Here is a 17,192-nt window from a genome sequence, read left to right as displayed (position 1 = left end):
CCATGGAAACTGTGGGGGAGTTTGCATCAACAACCAATTTTGTGCTTGATCTCAGAGCTGTGCTCACCAGGCCACACATCACCAGGCACAGTAACACCAGAGGGGAACAGCCAGTGGGGCACACCAATTCAGTGATCCCAGGGGCCCTAACCATAGTAATTTTTCCAGTAAGCACATCTTTTTCTTCTGATTAAATGGATGTATGTTTCTTCTGGGAATTGTTTTTGTTTTATGCTGGATTTTCTCATTTTTATTGCACTTTTTTGGTAGGCTGCCTTTTGTTTCTTTGCAAACAGGTAGGATATGAATGAGTGTAAGCCTCACCCTGAGTGTTTGCTGCTATAAAATGTGGTGACAACCAAATCACATTACAATATTTTCTCTCATTTTTTTTTAAACAGAACAAACCTAGCCTGGAAGAAGTAAGTTTAAATGGAGGAAGGGCTTAGAGGGACTAAAACTTCTTCCACCTAGCATTTTCATGTTGCTTTCAATGGCAATTTTGAGGAGAAAAGCAATCTAATAAAAAGAATTATAGCATAATCCTATATCAAAATGTCCAGATGCTTATCTGCATACAATTTGCAGATAACGCCATATATACATAGCCTAACACCTGCAGCCTTCTTGGTGGTTTTTTGTTGTTGTGTTTTAAGACCAGGAAAAGTTATAGGAATCTGTATATAACAGCTTGACCACGAAGGAAGTATTACTGGGCAGTTTTACTTGCCAACTTCCAGAAAAGAGCTATGAGCTGGGTGACTTTTGAAATTACTAAAACAAAGAACTACATGAGCATTCACTTTTCTCTTTGCATATGCTTTTGTTGGTGGGATGGAGTTGGAGGATTTAATGATAAAGGATTTTATCTAATATTAGTCTAACTTAAGCCCAGTTCATTTCAGTGAATCTACTCTAAGTAGTACCATCACTGAATGCAATCTCATGTCCTGACTCCCTGTACTGTCCCTTATAGGCAGCTGTCATTTTACCCCTGTAATGAGATAGATTAAAATTGCCCATAAAATTCGGTCTCTGGTCCAAAAGCCTGTCAGTTCATAACATTCTTATGGCCCAACGCATGCGTGCTGCTTGTTTCATTCTCTCACATTGTTCAAGCGCGGAACAATGGAAATCTGCTTTCATCGTTCATAGTCTATTAGCTGTCATAGACTCATTATACATAAAGACTGACGTCCATTATTTGGAATCGTGGCTTCCAATTCCTTTTGACACCTCCCCCACCCAATCCAAAGACAGAAGCAGATCTTATTTCACGCTGACATTTGATTTATATGTGTTTAGTTTGAAGCGCTTTTTTAAAATAATGTTCTGCAGATGCGGGGCTTTTGTTATAATTTCTATATTGCATAGGAATGTGCTGTGGCTGGGAGAGGACGACTTACGACAGCCCTGCAGTACAGTCCGTTGTAAGCATGCATCTACGAGAGCTAATAAACCGTTCCAGTTCTCTTTTTACAACAATTCAAATTATTATATAATGCACTAAAATGCTTCAGTGGGAGTAGTTCTAGCTGCCCTCAGTTATTATCGTCGGTGCTCATCAAACACATCTTAGGCTACAGCAAAATAATAATATAATACAGCGTAGTTAATTTCGCCGCGCATTCACTTAAATGCACACACACGACTCCTTTGCAGCTAACAAAAGTGTCAAGTGAAACTGGAATCTGGACACTTTTGCTTCCCTCTATACTTTTATAAGTCTCTATCTTTTCTGCCACTTACTATGGTTGGATAAAAGGATGTGCTTCCGCGCACGGCGCGTCTATGCAACGTCACGAGGTGAGTGATTCGACAATTCGTTGGGCAATTCGGTCTAGAAAAAGGGGAGGTGACGGGAGAGTCCATCTGCGCAGCCGAGCTGAGGGGAGGAGAGGGAATGAGAGCGAGAGAAAATGGCGAGAGGCTCACATGAATGAATGATGGAGATGTACAGGGGTTGCCACCCGTCAGGTATGTAGGGTGCTTTTAGAAATTAGTGATTTTAAATTTGTTTTTAAATAAAAAAAATAGAGCGAGAGCTTTTAAAAATTAGTGATAGCAGAAGTCCCAAACTTCCCCATTTGAACTGCCCCTGCCTTTGCTACAGGAATTAGCAGAAGGTGTAGTAGCAGAACTTTAATGCAGAATGATGCTTGGTTACTCCGCTTCTGTGGGTTAGGCTTAGGTCCGCCTAGAGAAATGTATTTCAGGAGACATTTAAGGACACAATCTTATGCATGTTTACACAGAAGCCCTACAACTCCCAGCATCCCCCAGCCAAGGTGGGAGATGCTGGGAGCTGTAGGGCATCATTCTACCTAAACATACATAGGATTACACCCTGATAAATATTCTGAAATAAATCCAGTGGGACATGGTCTTAAAGAGATGTGTACAGGTGGGCAAACTTATGAAAATATGTCTTTTAAAAAAATTAGTTGCAGGTTGCATTAGCTTGTATTGAGTGTTAGTCAAACCCAAGTCCCATGTTCAGTGGGAATTCAAACCATGATCTATGGAAACCTTTGTATTAGGAATGTATACATAGAGAAAAGAATTCTAATACTCCCATGTATATTTTTCTGCCTAAAAATGTATAGGATTGCACCCAAAATAAATCATACTCAGCCTTTCTTCCCTGAGACCCATGACAGTATGCTTAAGTTCCCATAGAGTTTTCCATGCAGACACTGCAGGCTTAGTAAGGATAATGTCAGTTACTCAAGCAGAGTTAACAGAAAGCCATTCAAGATGGGATGAGACAAATGTCCCTTGGGTAAGAATTCCAAAATCTGAATTGCTGATGCTAAGGAAGTAATTGCTTGTTCCAAAATAATGTTCATTGGGAGAAGGTGAGGTACAGTAGGGGATCTGCATTCATGAGCTTGAAAAACAAGCAGCAAGAAGGCAAGACTTCAGATATCATGGTACCTAAGGACTTGTAAGGTCATTACCAGCAATTTGTATAGAGCCCTGAAACAAGTTATAAATCACTGTTTCAATAAGGGTATCACATACTTCCGGTAGGCTGTCCCTGTGAACGACCTGTCACCAGAACAGCTCTGTGTTTATTCTGGTGACTTACGAATTATCTGAGAACACTGATGACTTGGCCTTTACTTCATTAATATACTCATGCCACAATAAATCTGTTGATCTTTGAGATACCGCAGGTATTTTTCTGTTTGCCATATTGTAGCTGACACTCTATTTTTGCAAGTGCTCTCCAAAATACGGATGGTTTTGAAACAAGGTACTACTATGAAGCAATACGTTAAGCAAGACATGTCTCCATGCTTGTCCTGCAGTGTAAAAGAAACAGACGGTTGATTTCAGCTCTGTGTCTTTGCCACTGTTTGGGATGAGGAGAGCCTGAGAGTATGACCATTCAGACTTCGGAGCCACAGCCCTATGCAAAGAACTGCGCCAGCTGCAAGGGCAGAAGGAGGGCACTCCAGACAGTTCCAGCTCCACCTAGAAATGCCTTTCCAGTGTCGGATCTGGGATTCCAGCTTCTCCTGTGATTGTCTAGACAGCATTTAGAAGCTGTAGGTTTGTGCCCTTCATGTACTTTAGAGTTGCATGCCTTTATGTCCACATACTAATGTAGATTTTTTTTTAAATAGCTGATATAAGAACAAGTTATAATTGCTTCTCCTAAAACTAAGTCAAGAACTGGAAAGATGGCTTCAAACCCTTCTGGACAAGGTAAATGTTAATGTTTGGTAATCTCCAATTTGGTATGTTGAGAAGATGCTAGAAATTCTCTTGTGGTTTTATTTTAGAATGGAACGAAGGCTTTCTGCTTTGTGCTTATGTGAAATAAAAACAAATGATACATCAGCATTTTATGCTAAAGGAACCTTTTAGCATGTTTGCAGTGGAAAACCCTAATACATTTCCTTGTGGAACCTTTTGGCATGATCAGAGGTTCAGCATCTTATATTAAAATTTTACAAGCTGTTCAATTCCATTAAAAGGCCCAGGAAGAGGTAAATCATTCTGATTCAGAGATACATGTGCATATGCCAGAAGTGATGTTTGTTTATTTGGTCCATACCAAACTGGCAGTTATATCTTTGATTTGGATGGAGATATGCATTTAAAACCAAGTTATATATCCAGAAATAGATCAAGGACAGAGATTTCTAAGTATCTTTTTATGATGTGGCAACTCACTTTTATGCTTAAAATTGAATACATCCTGGCTTCATAAGCTTAGTTTGTCTCTGTTTTCCTCCACACATGAATTAGGCCACTCTTCCAGCATCAGTGCTCTCCTCAAGATCACATTGTGGACCTTACCTCTAATTATGTCTATTTATATAGCACTTCTGGTTGATGCTTGGAACACTGCATAAAAAATAAAATGACATAGAACATGTTTTGGTTTTTTTAGTCTACAAGTCGTGCCCGACCCTTCATAACCCCATGGACAACATTCCTCCAGGCTCTCCTGTCCTCCACCATCCCCCGGAGTCTACCCAAGCCCACACCCTCCATCCCAGTGACGCCATGTAGCCATCCCAACCTCTGCCATCTCCTTCTCCTCTTGCCTTTAATCGTTCCCAACAATAGGGTCTTCTCCAGTGAGTCCTTCCTTCTCATTAGGTGGCCAAAGTATTTGAGTTTCAACATAGAACATAGAAACATAGGGGGAAAAATGAGTCAGAAGGGGTCTCCCAGGCCATCTAGTCTGACCCCTGACTCCACTCATGTTATCTCCAACCTGTGGTTGTCCAATCTTTCCTTGATCACCCTCACTGAGGGGGCCTCAATCACCTCCCTTGGAAGCCCATTCTATAACCTATGGGTTCTAACCTTCAGAAAGTACTTCCTGACATCCAACCTGAAGCATGGTTCCTTGAGTTTTGTCCTAGTGGAACACATCCTGCCTTTCACTGCAGGGAAGAACAGGGCATGGCCCTCTGCCACATCACATCTCCTCACATACATATAAGTCACTAAAAGATCCCCTGGTGGTCTCCTCTTCTCCAGTTCCCGCAATCTCTCTTCATATGTCATCCTTCCCAACCCGCCTACCATTCTTGTGACCCTGTGCTGAGCCAATTCTAACCTAGCTATGTCTCTCCTAGAATGTGGAGTCCAGAACTGGACACAGTACTCTAGTTGTGGGTGCATGAGAATTGTGTAGAATGGTATCAACACCTCCCTAGATCTGGAAGCCACACTTCTGGCTATACACCCAAGGGTGGCATTTGCCTTCTTAATTGCTGCTCATACTTCTGGTTCATGTTCAGCCTGCTGTCCACAAGTATTTATACATAAATGAATGAGAGAAAAAGGATGCAAAGGGATATTACACAAATATAGCATATAATTTTAACATCAAACAAATTCATGAAAAAGCCAACATTTCGATTGCCTCTAACCATAGTTAAGTCAATCAATTCTTAATCAAGGTTCCCATACAGATTGGTCTAATTTATCAAACTAATTGCAGATAATATAATTTTAGCACTGAAGTAAAACCACTAACAAGATTTTTACAAATTCTGTTTTTTTAATATTAGTATAATTGCATATAATAGACTTTCCATGTTTTCATTAAATTCTTTGGAATGTCTTTTATTTATATAATTGGTTAGCTTTGCCATTATAGCATACTTGGCTAGCTTGTTTTCCAATCTCCACTAGTTAGACACTTTCCACTTTGATGTAATTGTCACTCTTGCCACTGTTATCATATTTAAATAACTCCAGCATAGTCTTTGGAAAAGTCTCTGGTATAATAGTAACATATTTTTAGCATTCATTGGAAACTTAATTTTAAGAATTTTCTGCATTTCCACATGTATCTGTTTCCAAAATCTTTTGCTTTTATCACATGTCCACCACATATGGTAAAAAGGCTCATCTACTTCTTTAAGCCTGGAGGAATGTTGTCCTTGGGGTTGTGATGGGTCGGGCATGACTTTGCGACTAAACAGAAAAAAAAACTTCTTAATATTTTCCATTATAATTCTTATCCATTTTCTGTTTATCCTTCTGAGTAACATACCACAGAAAGCACATCTTATACCAATTTTCTCTTAATGCTTGTCTGGCTGTGAATTTTATATCCTTCTTCCATTGGACTTCCCATTGACGGGATGATATTTCTGCATCCAACTTTTCATGCATGTTTTGACTTGTTGAGTTTCAGTATCACATTAGAGTAAATGTTTATGCATTCATCCTAGTAGATGGCCTTTTTGATGTTTATTCATTGTTTCAAAAAATGTTGGGCCTCTTACTGTACCTTCACCCAATTGGGTTTCCTTTTTTAATCTTGAAATTAATTGATAATGAAGAAGCCATTCTTTGTTTGTTTCCCTTCATCTTTTAATCCTTGCCAAAGCTTGATTCATCCTTGTTGAGCAACCATGTTTCCATATATTATAAAGTCATTGTTCTTCCTTAAATATTTTCCATAGTATGCTTCTATTGGAGACATCAAGGGAGAATTGGAAGACTGATTCTCTGGAATACTAAATTTTTATTAAGCTGCCACTAAATATATGGCTATTAGTTGGTGTCAGAGCTTTTTTAATAGGTTCATTTGTCCATAAACCTTTATGTCTTTATTCCTGCTTTAAGATCTACTATTTAAAATGGCTTTTTGCTTTATTTTGGAACTTGTCTTTGACTCAACAGTTTCGCATTCATTTTGCTAAACCATAATATGTAAGTGAAGTCTGAAAGAGCATTTGAGATGAGGTCTTCCACTGAAGGGGTGGGGCTGTGCCAACACCTTCAGGTGCACTCAGATGGGATTCTAATTGCTGGACACTCATTGCTGGACACTCTAGTCCTGTTCAGGCAGGAGAAAGGGGCTGTAAGAAATGGTACCCCAAATTCTGATCATGTGGAAGCTGTGTGCAAGCAGCTGCTCACACATAACGTTTCCTTACTGTGATATCCATGCCAATACATGCATGCCGGGGCAGGGGATGGATCCAGTGCCATGAAGGATTGCAGGGGCGAGTCTGGAAGTGTGGCTCCCCTTTCTTCTCCATGTGGAAGTTTAGATGTGGAAAATGCCCAAGAAAGGCTGTTGTGTGACGGTCTTTAACATCTTTAACACCTTAATGGAGTCTCTGCAATATCAGGGCCTTCCTTCTAGACACCTTCACCTATCAGACCGACAAACTGTTTTCTAGTATTAAGTATTTGTCACCAGACCAGGAAAATCTAATTCTTTTCTCCATTAGCCTAATCTAGTTAGGTGTCTTCTTGAGCTTCTCTAAATGTGTGTGATGATTGCATCGTGTGTGCTGCTTTTCAGCCACAGAATTCTAATCACGGTACTTTCCCCCCTCCCCCCCTAACATTTAGCAACATTTCTCAATTAATGACTTTGCTTCAGCTAATAAAGAGAAGATGAACTCCTGCTCTTAGCTTCTGACCAACTATAATGCTGTGCCAATAAAATGATCAGTCAAAATGATGCTAGGGATGATCTAATCTAATGAATTACCTGTTTTTTCCCAAATTTTCAGGTAATGGGCACAGAAGGGATTGCAGGGTGGGAAGAACATTTTTGAGTGCTTTCTCACAGATAAACTAAATTGTTTATGGGAGAAGGTTCTAACCTAGATTTTTTTCCTCTCCATATTCTCTCCATATAAACTGTTTTTTTCATGGTTAGAACATTTTTATGTGGAATAGCAGTCAATTGTGAAATATCTCCCCTAGAGTCCAAAGTGGTATAATTTGCCATTGTGTCTCAGGACATTAGGCCTCCTTGGGCTTGTTAGTTAAAGGGTAATTGATAATTAATTGGATAAGAAAAATTTATAAACCTGAAAGGGCTGTAGTGCATAAAATTTCTGAATGTGCTTTTTTTTGTGTGTGTTAAACAGCTTTTTCTCTCATCAGCACTGAATATCCTGTATAGCATTTAAAAAAAATGAACTGATTTGTTAGCAGTTAGTTTTTGCCACATGAAAGTATATGGAGAGATGACCATGATTAGCAGAACATTTCTTGCTTCTTTAATATGTCTTGAAGTGATTTCTTGTCAATTTATCCTGTTCTAATTTAAAGTTACAGAGCATTTCAGAATGTTGTGCTCTTCACATTGGGTCATGTCAAAAAAAAGGGTGGGGAAAGATATGTTTTTAGTTAGCATTAAAATCACTAATCCTAAGGCTCTAAGGGCATTAATTAGTGCATATATACAGATTTCCACAAGGACTCCGTATCCGTAAATACAGGACTGTATCATCATTATCAGAAGCAAGTAAAATATTCATACTTTAATAATTCAAGGGAAATTTAATGAGCAACATGCATTTTCCTTAATTGTCGCTGAATGTGTGAGAGAACACACCCAAATGCAAATCATTCTTAGAAAGGGATAGAGAACTGGCTTGTTGATTGAGATTGTGTTAGACACAATGAGGTTATTATAAATGGTGCAGTGAGTCTGTGCCACATGGCATAGAAATCTATATTCTGCTTCCAAATTTGGTCCGCTTGTGTGTGGATGATAAGAGTTCGGAAACTGTGTGATCTTGCTAGGCAGAACAGGTATCTACCAATCGGCAGAAGACCCTGCCTTTCTGACAAATACAGCAAGTAGACATTATCTGCCCCTAAAGTCCCATGGGCCCCTGAGAAGCACATACACCTTTCCAAGGAAGCTCCTGCAACCATTTTGGGAGCAGAGCTTGGCTGAGGGCTCTGCTGATCTCTGCCCTGGAAGTGATGGTTGGCCGCTTCAATGGACTCAAGCTGCAAGGGAGAGCATGGCTGTCTGTATTGAGCTCCTCAGACCAAGACCCACTGGGAGGAATCCTTCCCAGTAACCTGTGCTTCCAGATGAGAGTGGGATAAGTCGCCTGTGCGGGGTGAGGGGCAGAGTAGAGATAGAAATCTACGTAGGGGATCCTGTTAATCAGCATCTTGTTTTGTGAATATTTCTCTTAGAAGAACTCCGTAACCAGGCTTGGGAAATCAGTGCATTCTTTGCTCTGCTCAGCTGCTCTGTGTTTTTTGTATAGCAACCTACTATTGAGGAGAAAAAAGTCCTTCTTGTTTGTTGTCTGACTGTGAGAGGAACAGGCAAGACCAGCAAGTCATTTTATATAAAAAAGACTCTTCGTCGTAGGTGCACCTACAAATATATGGTAAACCCGTCTCCAGTTGGGACCAGCTGCTACAGTCATCCCACACAGCAAATTTAACTTTTTGTAATGATTAGTAACAGAAAACGCCATAGCAGGAGATACTCAGTTTTTGTGCATGATTATCTTGACCCAGACTTTTTTTTTTTTTTTAGGACGTCTGGTGTCAAAATATCTGCCTCCAGGCTGATCATTATAAATTCTGACCTTCCTGACAGAGATTTATTTTGTATTTTTGACCCTCTTGAGTCTCTCCAGTAGAACCCTAAGTAACAGACCCTTGTTGTTTGGTCATCAGAAAAACATATTCTTTGCTAAAATGAATTCTCTGAGCTCAGTCCTGACGCTGAACTGTGTATCTACTTGGTTGAATGCTGGACTGTCTTCCATGCCTGAGAGACTGCAGTGGACTGACACTAATTGTGATTAGCTTGCAAGTGCAGAGAAAGTCATTTATTTAGAGAGTGTATGGTGGTGTATAGTTTATAGTACATAACCACCTACAGTTTCCAGGTTTATAGAAGATTTTTCTGGTCAGGCTGCATCCATATTAGCACACGAGACTTTGTTTGTTTCTTGAATATTATGTTAGACTGAAACATGCTTATCTAACTCAACACCCAGTCAACTTAATCTTTGTAAGCCCCACTTCCTCATTGTTAGTAATACTGTTTGCAAAACTTCAGTGGTGCACCTCAGACAGGAAGCATGAAAAGACTTCTTTAGAAGAAAGGCTGACTCAACACCATTTGCGCCATCGTAATGTATATAATATAGTCTATTTGTCTGACTTTTTGTCAGACATGAAGACTCAAACCAACCACATTTAGCTTGAAAGCAAAGGGCACTTAACTTGAAAACAAGCTACATTAACCAGTTTGGATCTCCTTAGTGGAGATTTCAGCAGCAAGCCATCAGGTTGGGTTGGGTTGGGTTTTGCACAGCACAGGAGCCACAGGGACTGCATTCAATGGGGGGGGGGACATATTTGACATAGTCCTTTATTCTGGAATATTTCTCAAAAGGGGTCTATCCATGTGTACTATCCATGAACCTGCTAGTGCCAGTTGTTTAAACACAATTACAATTGTAGTATGTCTGCATTCAGTGGAACAGAAACTATTCAGTGCTACCAAAGAAATAGATTAGAAGCTACATGTCAGCAGCAAAGTTGCCTACTTCAGCTGCATGCGAGAAATACAATTTGCTGTAAAAGTTGCATAACACATATGCTGCCTTAAATATTACTGTCATAAATGTGGTGGATGCATTGTGCTGATTTCCAAGAGTTTTACCCTTGAGTGTGGACGCTGAATCCGTCTTAGGGAAAATCTTGAAATAGAAATATATAAACTGCATCCAAACATTTATTTCTATGCAGACAAGTGGGTGCAGCTCTTGGGCTGAGTTCTGCTAGGAACATTCCCGCTGGTGAAAAGGGCAGAGGTGCTCTTGGCTGATGCCCCTCTCCCCCTCCAGCTGGTGTTATGACCTCCAGCCTTATGGAGGGCCCTCAAATCCTCTAGAGGAGGTTTCCAGGAGACTGCAGGGGAAGAGGCAATCAATAAGGATCATCTTCCCCTTTTCACAAGTGAGATTCCCTACTGGATCAGAAGCATCTTGTAAACAGAAGGAGCACCTCCCTCAGTGTGAGAGTTATGCTGAATCCAACTCCATGCTTTCTGAAAGACAGTATTTGGCACTTCTTACATCTCTCTCCTAATCTGAATTCTTCAATTTGTTCCTCCTGCCCTGCTCTTATTATATTACTGAACTTCTTGCTAACTCTCAGAACTCATTTTTTTTAATGGGCTACAAATTGTAAGATGATATCACATTCTTGTGGGTGACCCAGGACTATGTACAAACTTGATTTTTATTTCTTCTATTTATAGCTATCTTTTCAGCCAAACTTGCTGGAATCAATAGAAGTATATTGTTCACATCTTGTGCAAATTATGCTTGCAGATGTTTTCTGTTTGTAGACTAAACCAGGCTATGTTGCAGAAACCTGCTTGTAGTTCTGAATCCAGCATTCAAGAGTAACTTAACCTGAGTTTTCTTTTAACAGTATGCATGATATTCTTAGGAAGCTTTTTCATGTTATAAATGATGAGACAAGAAAGGAAAGTTATAAATAGGCTTTAGGGATGGTGCTCATTGGCTTTGAAGATTAATATATTCATCATAATTCACTTTGGAGAGGCTTTAAGCCAGGAAGGTTATTAACTGGCTCAAAGAAATAGCATGCATCACTGACTTCTACATTCTTCTCATTCTTGCTAGGCTTTCAGAATAAGAACAGGGTCGCAATCTTGGCTGAGCTAGACAAGGAGAAGAGGAAGCTGCTGCTGCAAAACCAGTCTTCCACCAATCACCCTGGAGCCAGGTACAGTATGTTCCTACCTTTCTGTCTCAGTCATGCTCTCTGATCAGAGAGGCAGGCCGAATGTATCTGTCTCGTATCAGCCGTGTGTGTCACTACGGGGCCCCCAACACTTGTTGGGCTGGTTGTTTCCCACACGCACCCTGGATTTCTTGTCTTTTGAGTCTTGCATTGGTCCTGTTCAGAGGAAAACATAGATGTTTTACAGCAGGGGTGTTGAACCTCTTTCATCCTGAGAGCTAAATTCAATCTGGAGAAGTAGTTGGGGGCCACCTTCCTACAGTGGGTAAAAGACATACTAAAATGTGAAAATACCAGCATATTTTAACTTAAGACTCAATTCTAGGCATATTTCAAAAGAAAAAAAGGTCTACAACTCCCACCATGCACTCTGCCTGCCAGCAATTAAACTTTAGGAGATGGATTTCAAACTTTTGGGGTGGGAAAAACATGCAGAAGTCAGAATACCACTATGCCATTAGTTTTTCTGGGGCATGGGGGAAAGAAGTGGCAAGTGTCCCCACTGGGTGAGCTAGATTTACACTCCAGACTTATAGTTCAACACGTCTACTTTCCTGTTTTTAAAATCTGTACTTACATATGTGTATATAATACTGATCCTCAGCCAAAGCGCTTTCAAAGGTGGCTTATACTTTAAAAACTCTTCATACATACTGAAATACAATAAGATGAATCATGTGTGTGAGGAAAGATGCAGGGGATTAAACCATTAAAATCTAAAGAAGATGAGATGACTTAGGCTACATATGAAAATCCAGTAAATGAATTGCAGTGGTGCCAGTTGGGAAGTCACTAGAACCTTTAATTTTCCCTTTTCCGCAGGGACCAATTTTAGAATGGAAGACAAATTAAGTATTTTGCTTCTAGAGGCTACCCAAGAGCAGTTCCCCTTCTGTAATTAGAAAACATGAAAACTTTGGAAAGTCAAGGGAATTAATTTCAGGATTTGTTGTGTTCTTTCATATACACTGTTTGTTTTTTATGTCTAGAAGTGCATACATACTGAGATAACGAAATACAATTATTCATTCTCTGAACACTCACTATTCTAATTCACCTCCAAAGTAAACTTTAGAAAGAAATCTGAGAACTAATCACCTTCCTCCCACCTGCCCCTATTGCATTCTAATCTCTGGTTTTCTTGTAATCAGGCATGAGCTGTAGGTTCAACAGTTGACAAAAACATCAGTATTTTTGAAGGTTTTTAAAAATCCATCTAGTTTTCAGGGTTCATAGGGAAATCCCAGGAATGTGACTGGGCATTTCAATCATTTTATTAAGTGTTCTAAGTGACTCCTTCCAGCTGGATTGTATTTCTGCTCCAGGCTCCCAGAGAGACATACAGCCAGTGGTTTTCAAGGCACTTTCCCTCCAGAAAGTGGCAGAATCTAGCAGTCCGTGGTATTTTATTTTTGTTTTGCTTCCCTGCTTCTCTTCTTCTGGATGCTGCAATTTATTATCATTTTTATATTCAGATCTAACATGTACATGTGTGAGATTTTATGTGGCCCCTAAATGAAAAAGCAAAACAAATGCAAAAGAATAGCTCCCTTATTTGATTTCTCTTCCTCCTCCAAGTGTGTAGCCTGGAACTTGATTTCTTGCTCATGGTGGAGTAGTCATGTTTTTGTGTACTATGACCTGTCATCATGTTGGCTACAAAGAGACCTTGTCTGGGCTCAGTCTCAGTGGGAAACTCTTTTCCTGCATACAGAGTTCTGCAGCCACTCTACCAAACATATGAACTCCCCATCATGAAGATTATGGACCCCTGGTTAGTGCTGTGGTTTTATTAAGGTATCACTTCGACAAGTCACTGGGTTGCACTGTGAGAGGAAAGAAAAGGGGGGGGGGGGCAAGTGTCATTCTATTGCATGTCTTCCACTTGAGGTCCTTTTGGTTTATGATGGGGCATGGGTTTCCTTCCTGTTTTACTCAATGTGCTATTGCTTGGCTGAGTAGGTTGGACTCAGACTTTATCTCTCTTCGACCCACAGCAGTCAACAGGATGCAGGTTCCATCAGGACTAGCTAGCTTAGGTCCCACTGGTTTCAGTGTGTCCACACAAAATAAGGCCAGATCAGGATGCAGCCCATCCGATCTGAGCAGAGTTGTTCATCCATTATGTGCACGCCTCAGTCCCGTGCTGATCGTTACCTTCCCTGCACTGCCATGACATGTTGCTGCCTTTTTTCCCTTCTTGCTTGCAGCATCTCACTAGCAAGATCTTCCCTCAACAAGGATTTTCGTGACCACGCCGAGCAGCAGCACATTGCTGCACAACAAAAGGCTGCTTTACAAGTGAGTTGTCCGGGGCACAGCAGAGACACATGGGCTGTTTGGAGGCTGTGGCCCAAAGAACACGCATTTGGAACAAAAACAAATGCACATAGTAAAAATCTAGGCGCTGGACAGTGATTGCATTGTTTAATGCTATGACAGTATACTTGGTGTGGTAAGTCGCTTCAGCTGTGTCTGTCCCATCGTGCATTCCAGCTTCTAGACGAAGTGATCCCACGCAGCTGTGTTTTCGAAAACTCCAAGGAAATACCTTTCGAAGAATGAGATGGGCAGACACAATGGGCACCAAACTAAAAGAATCAGCAAATGAAAGAATACTCAGGCCTATGCAGGGAAGTAGAGCATGGGTTGGCAGAACCTAGAAAGAAAATGCATCACGTCTAAGGTTAAAAAGTGCTCTGTATCTGGACTGGGCAAGGTGGATCTCCAGATGTTTTGCACTACGTCTCCCAAGAATTTCTAAGAATGCTACAAATTAAAGTCCAAAACACCTTGAGATCTACTTTCTTCCCATCTCAGCCCTGCATTGTGCATCTTTTCTGTCCTTGTGAAGCGGGAAGATAAGCTTTCCATTTGTACAAATGAGGAACTGAAATGAGAAGGAAGTGACTCATCCAAGGCAATCCAATGAGTCCCATGACTAAGGTGGGATTTTAACCAGTACGGACCTCAGCTGGCTGTACCCTACTGCCTCTCAAACATGAGCATTTTTCTGAAAATGCTGCCTGTCATTTAAAAATAGAAAGCTGAAATTCTGTGTATTTGGAGCTTGTAAGAACATTTGATCATTGTGGTTGATGTTGCTGAATTTATATCAGCCCATAGGATCAGTACCACAATGCTAGTCAGTCAAGACCCCTATGCTGTGACTGTGCACAGCTAGAAGATAACTAGCAGATCCAAACAATTCTTGCGCCAAGAGCAGTATTGGTGCTCAGTCATCCTGTGCCATGGAGTGCATCAGAAGCTGTGGTTCCTAAGAGTCCTTTTATCTTTTTACATGCTTTGGGAACAAACAACAGTGTGCCTCACAAAAGCTTAGGAATTGTATGATGATTTCATGGTGCAATTTTCTGGCAGTAGTATGTGCTACAATAAGAGTAGCATCAGTGCCTGGTTATCATATGCCAAATATACAGTGTTTTGTATTTAATTAAACGTGTGTGCTGTTTTGCTGCACCCTGTCATTCTGGAACTGAAGCAGCAGGGCAGGCCTGAAAGACTCCTAGACAACCTCATAAACTTTTGGCCATATAGTCATTGGATAAAACATTTCTGTCTTTCGCATTGAATTATAGATCCTGACTTAATCAAAACTTCAGCAGCAATTCTGCGTTACACACGGCTTGGTTCAGTGCCACAGAAACCAAATGTATTAAAGTAAGACAACTGTGTGCAAAAACGGAAATGTCGGACAGGGAACACAAATTTCCTCCAAATCTGTGCTATTGCTTTTTGACCTGCTGCTTTGGTCGGGTTGGTGGTGGGGCAGCTATCTTCTTCCTTTGGTCTGAGTGTGCCGTTTTCAGATGGGTGTGTTCTCTTTCAGCATGCTCATGCACATTCTTCAGGATACTTTATAACCCAAGACTCTGCCTTTGGAAACCTTATTCTTCCTGTGTTGCCACGACTTGATGCAGAATGAAAGCAAAGCCTTGGAACGAAGAGACATAAATGTTATTCTAGCACTGCAGTTGCTATCTTTCCAGACTTTCTGCCAGTGGTTTATGAAAATAAGAGGACTCAAAGGCAGATGTATATTTTTCTTCATTGTAATGGATCTCATTTTGGATCCAGGCATTTTGTTTTTAGGGGACATTAAAATACTTTAAACAAGTTCTGATAACTTTTTAACTTTTCCCTTTTTTCATGGCCTTTTAATCAGATATTATGTTAAGAAGTTGACAAGTTGAGAAGTCAAGAATAGTTGCTTGATTGTTTGTCCTTTCAAGTAAATTTGCCGCATGCCCAGCAAGCCACTTAAGAGCAATGCTTAGCAGGTATATAGCACTTCAAGACTGCGATTCTAGTAAGGCAGCAGTCCTCACAACTGAGTAGACATATATAGGATTGCATTCTTGGAGTGTCACACCGCTTCACATCCATTCATATTTCAGCCGTGACACTGCTGTGCCACCCTGTAGCCAAAGCTTTCTCGCCATTTTCCAAGGATTAAAAGTAATTGAAATATGCTATGCACAGTATAAAAAAGGAACTGTACACAAACAGACAGTACACACCAAGATGCATATCTAAGCAGTTTTAGACAATAGGAGTTCCATGGCCCTGCATTATCTCACTAATTCTTACAACAGCATGTTAAGGTAGGCCAGCCTTATTATCGTATACCAGCCGTGAGACTGCATCAGAAAGAGATTTGCCTAGAAGTATTTAGTCAGTCCATAGCTGAGATGTGACTGTGGAATTTCCAGGCTCATAGCTTATTCTTGTATCTGGTTTATTTTGTTAGCAACATCGATGTAGCTATTTGGTTTTGCTAGATTTTGGGCTTTCTTTTTATTATTTTATTTGAATTGGTATGTGAGCCCTGGGTAACACACACGTTGATAAAATATAGTGCTATACCTAGTAAATAAACCTGCATGAAAATAAATAATACTGAGATAAGGCAGTTCAAACATGTGTGTTTCTTTCCTTGTTTGAAGATGGAACTTAGCAAAAATCATTGTCAGTGTAGGCCATTGCAGCTCCAGCATCAATAGATGCTGCATTGCACACTTTGGTCCCCTTGGCACCTTGAAGGTGTTCTTTTTAATTATAGGTATTATTCAATGCAAGGTATTATTCAGTTCAAGGTATTATTATTCAAATGGAGCAGCAACTCTTCCTGGTGGGCCCTCAGCATATCGCAAACCAACCTTACTGTGAAGGGAAGGAAGGGCTTGTTCAAGCTCCACCAGGGTAGGCTGAAGCAAAAGGTTGCTTGGTCCAAAGAAGCCAACAAGATCAGTTGCCACCATCCTCTCCTTCCAGCTTGGCCTGAGCCGGAGAAAGCAGATTGTTCAGGCTATCTTCATGCTTAAGAAATATGGGCCCAAGCCTGCACCTTCTGCTTCCAAGTCCTAGTCCTGAAACCTTAAATGGTAGCAATGACCAAAAGGAAAAGTCTGGTTTTGTCATATACCGTCAAGCTGTCTGACTTATGGTGACCCTGTGAAGGGGTGCCCTCCAAAATGTAGGTTTTGTTGTATCTACTCAGCTCTTGTAAACCTGAACTTCATGTCAAGGCTTAATTTAGAATAAAGCGCACACTTAAAATTATAATGGGTGGTAGGTTTACTTACACAAGGGAGAAGGGATAATACACAGCAAAACAACAGTTGTTG

At 40.5% G+C, this 17,192-nt stretch overlaps 1 protein-coding gene across 2 annotated transcripts; it reads left to right on the top strand.

Moving 5' to 3' along the window:
• The first annotated feature begins 1,848 nt into the window (after nt 1–1,848).
• Nucleotides 1,849–16,477, top strand: LOC123034791 (INTS3 and NABP interacting protein). 2 transcript variants are annotated; one of them, XM_044452468.1, is made up of 6 exons: nt 1,849–1,977; nt 3,633–3,714; nt 11,424–11,526; nt 13,259–13,318; nt 13,755–13,845; nt 15,395–16,477. In XM_044452468.1, exons 2-6 carry the CDS (start codon nt 3,690–3,692, stop codon nt 15,488–15,490), a joined length of 375 nt encoding a protein of 124 aa, XP_044308403.1. In that variant the 5' UTR covers nt 1,849–1,977; nt 3,633–3,689; the 3' UTR covers nt 15,491–16,477. The 2 variants fall into 2 exon arrangements, with proteins under 2 accessions (XP_044308403.1, XP_044308405.1); XM_044452470.1 differs by lacking the exon at nt 13,259–13,318 and having other exon boundaries at nt 15,395–15,681.
• Nucleotides 16,478–17,192: the final 715 nt, after the last annotated feature.

The sequence above is a fragment of the Varanus komodoensis genome, unplaced genomic scaffold, assembly GCF_004798865.1.
Source record: "Varanus komodoensis strain SLA01 unplaced genomic scaffold, ASM479886v1 scaffold72, whole genome shotgun sequence".
Classification (NCBI taxonomy): Eukaryota; Metazoa; Chordata; class Lepidosauria; order Squamata; family Varanidae; genus Varanus; species Varanus komodoensis.
The sequence above is the reverse complement of the archived record's forward strand: the minus strand, read 5'-3'. Positions and strand labels throughout refer to the sequence as shown.

What these genes read in the sequence shown, in the direction of transcription:
- LOC123034791 (XM_044452468.1), top strand. Translation starts at nt 3,690, where the DNA reads ATGGCTTCAAACCCTTCTGGACAAG. An exon ending in ATGAAGATTATGGACCCCTG is followed by an intron (nt 13,319 to 13,754) that starts GTTAGTGCTGTG and finishes TCTTGCTTGCAG; the next exon opens with CATCTCACTAGCAAGATCTT. An exon ending in AACAAAAGGCTGCTTTACAA is followed by an intron (nt 13,846 to 15,394) that starts GTGAGTTGTCCG and finishes GTTCTCTTTCAG; the next exon opens with CATGCTCATGCACATTCTTC.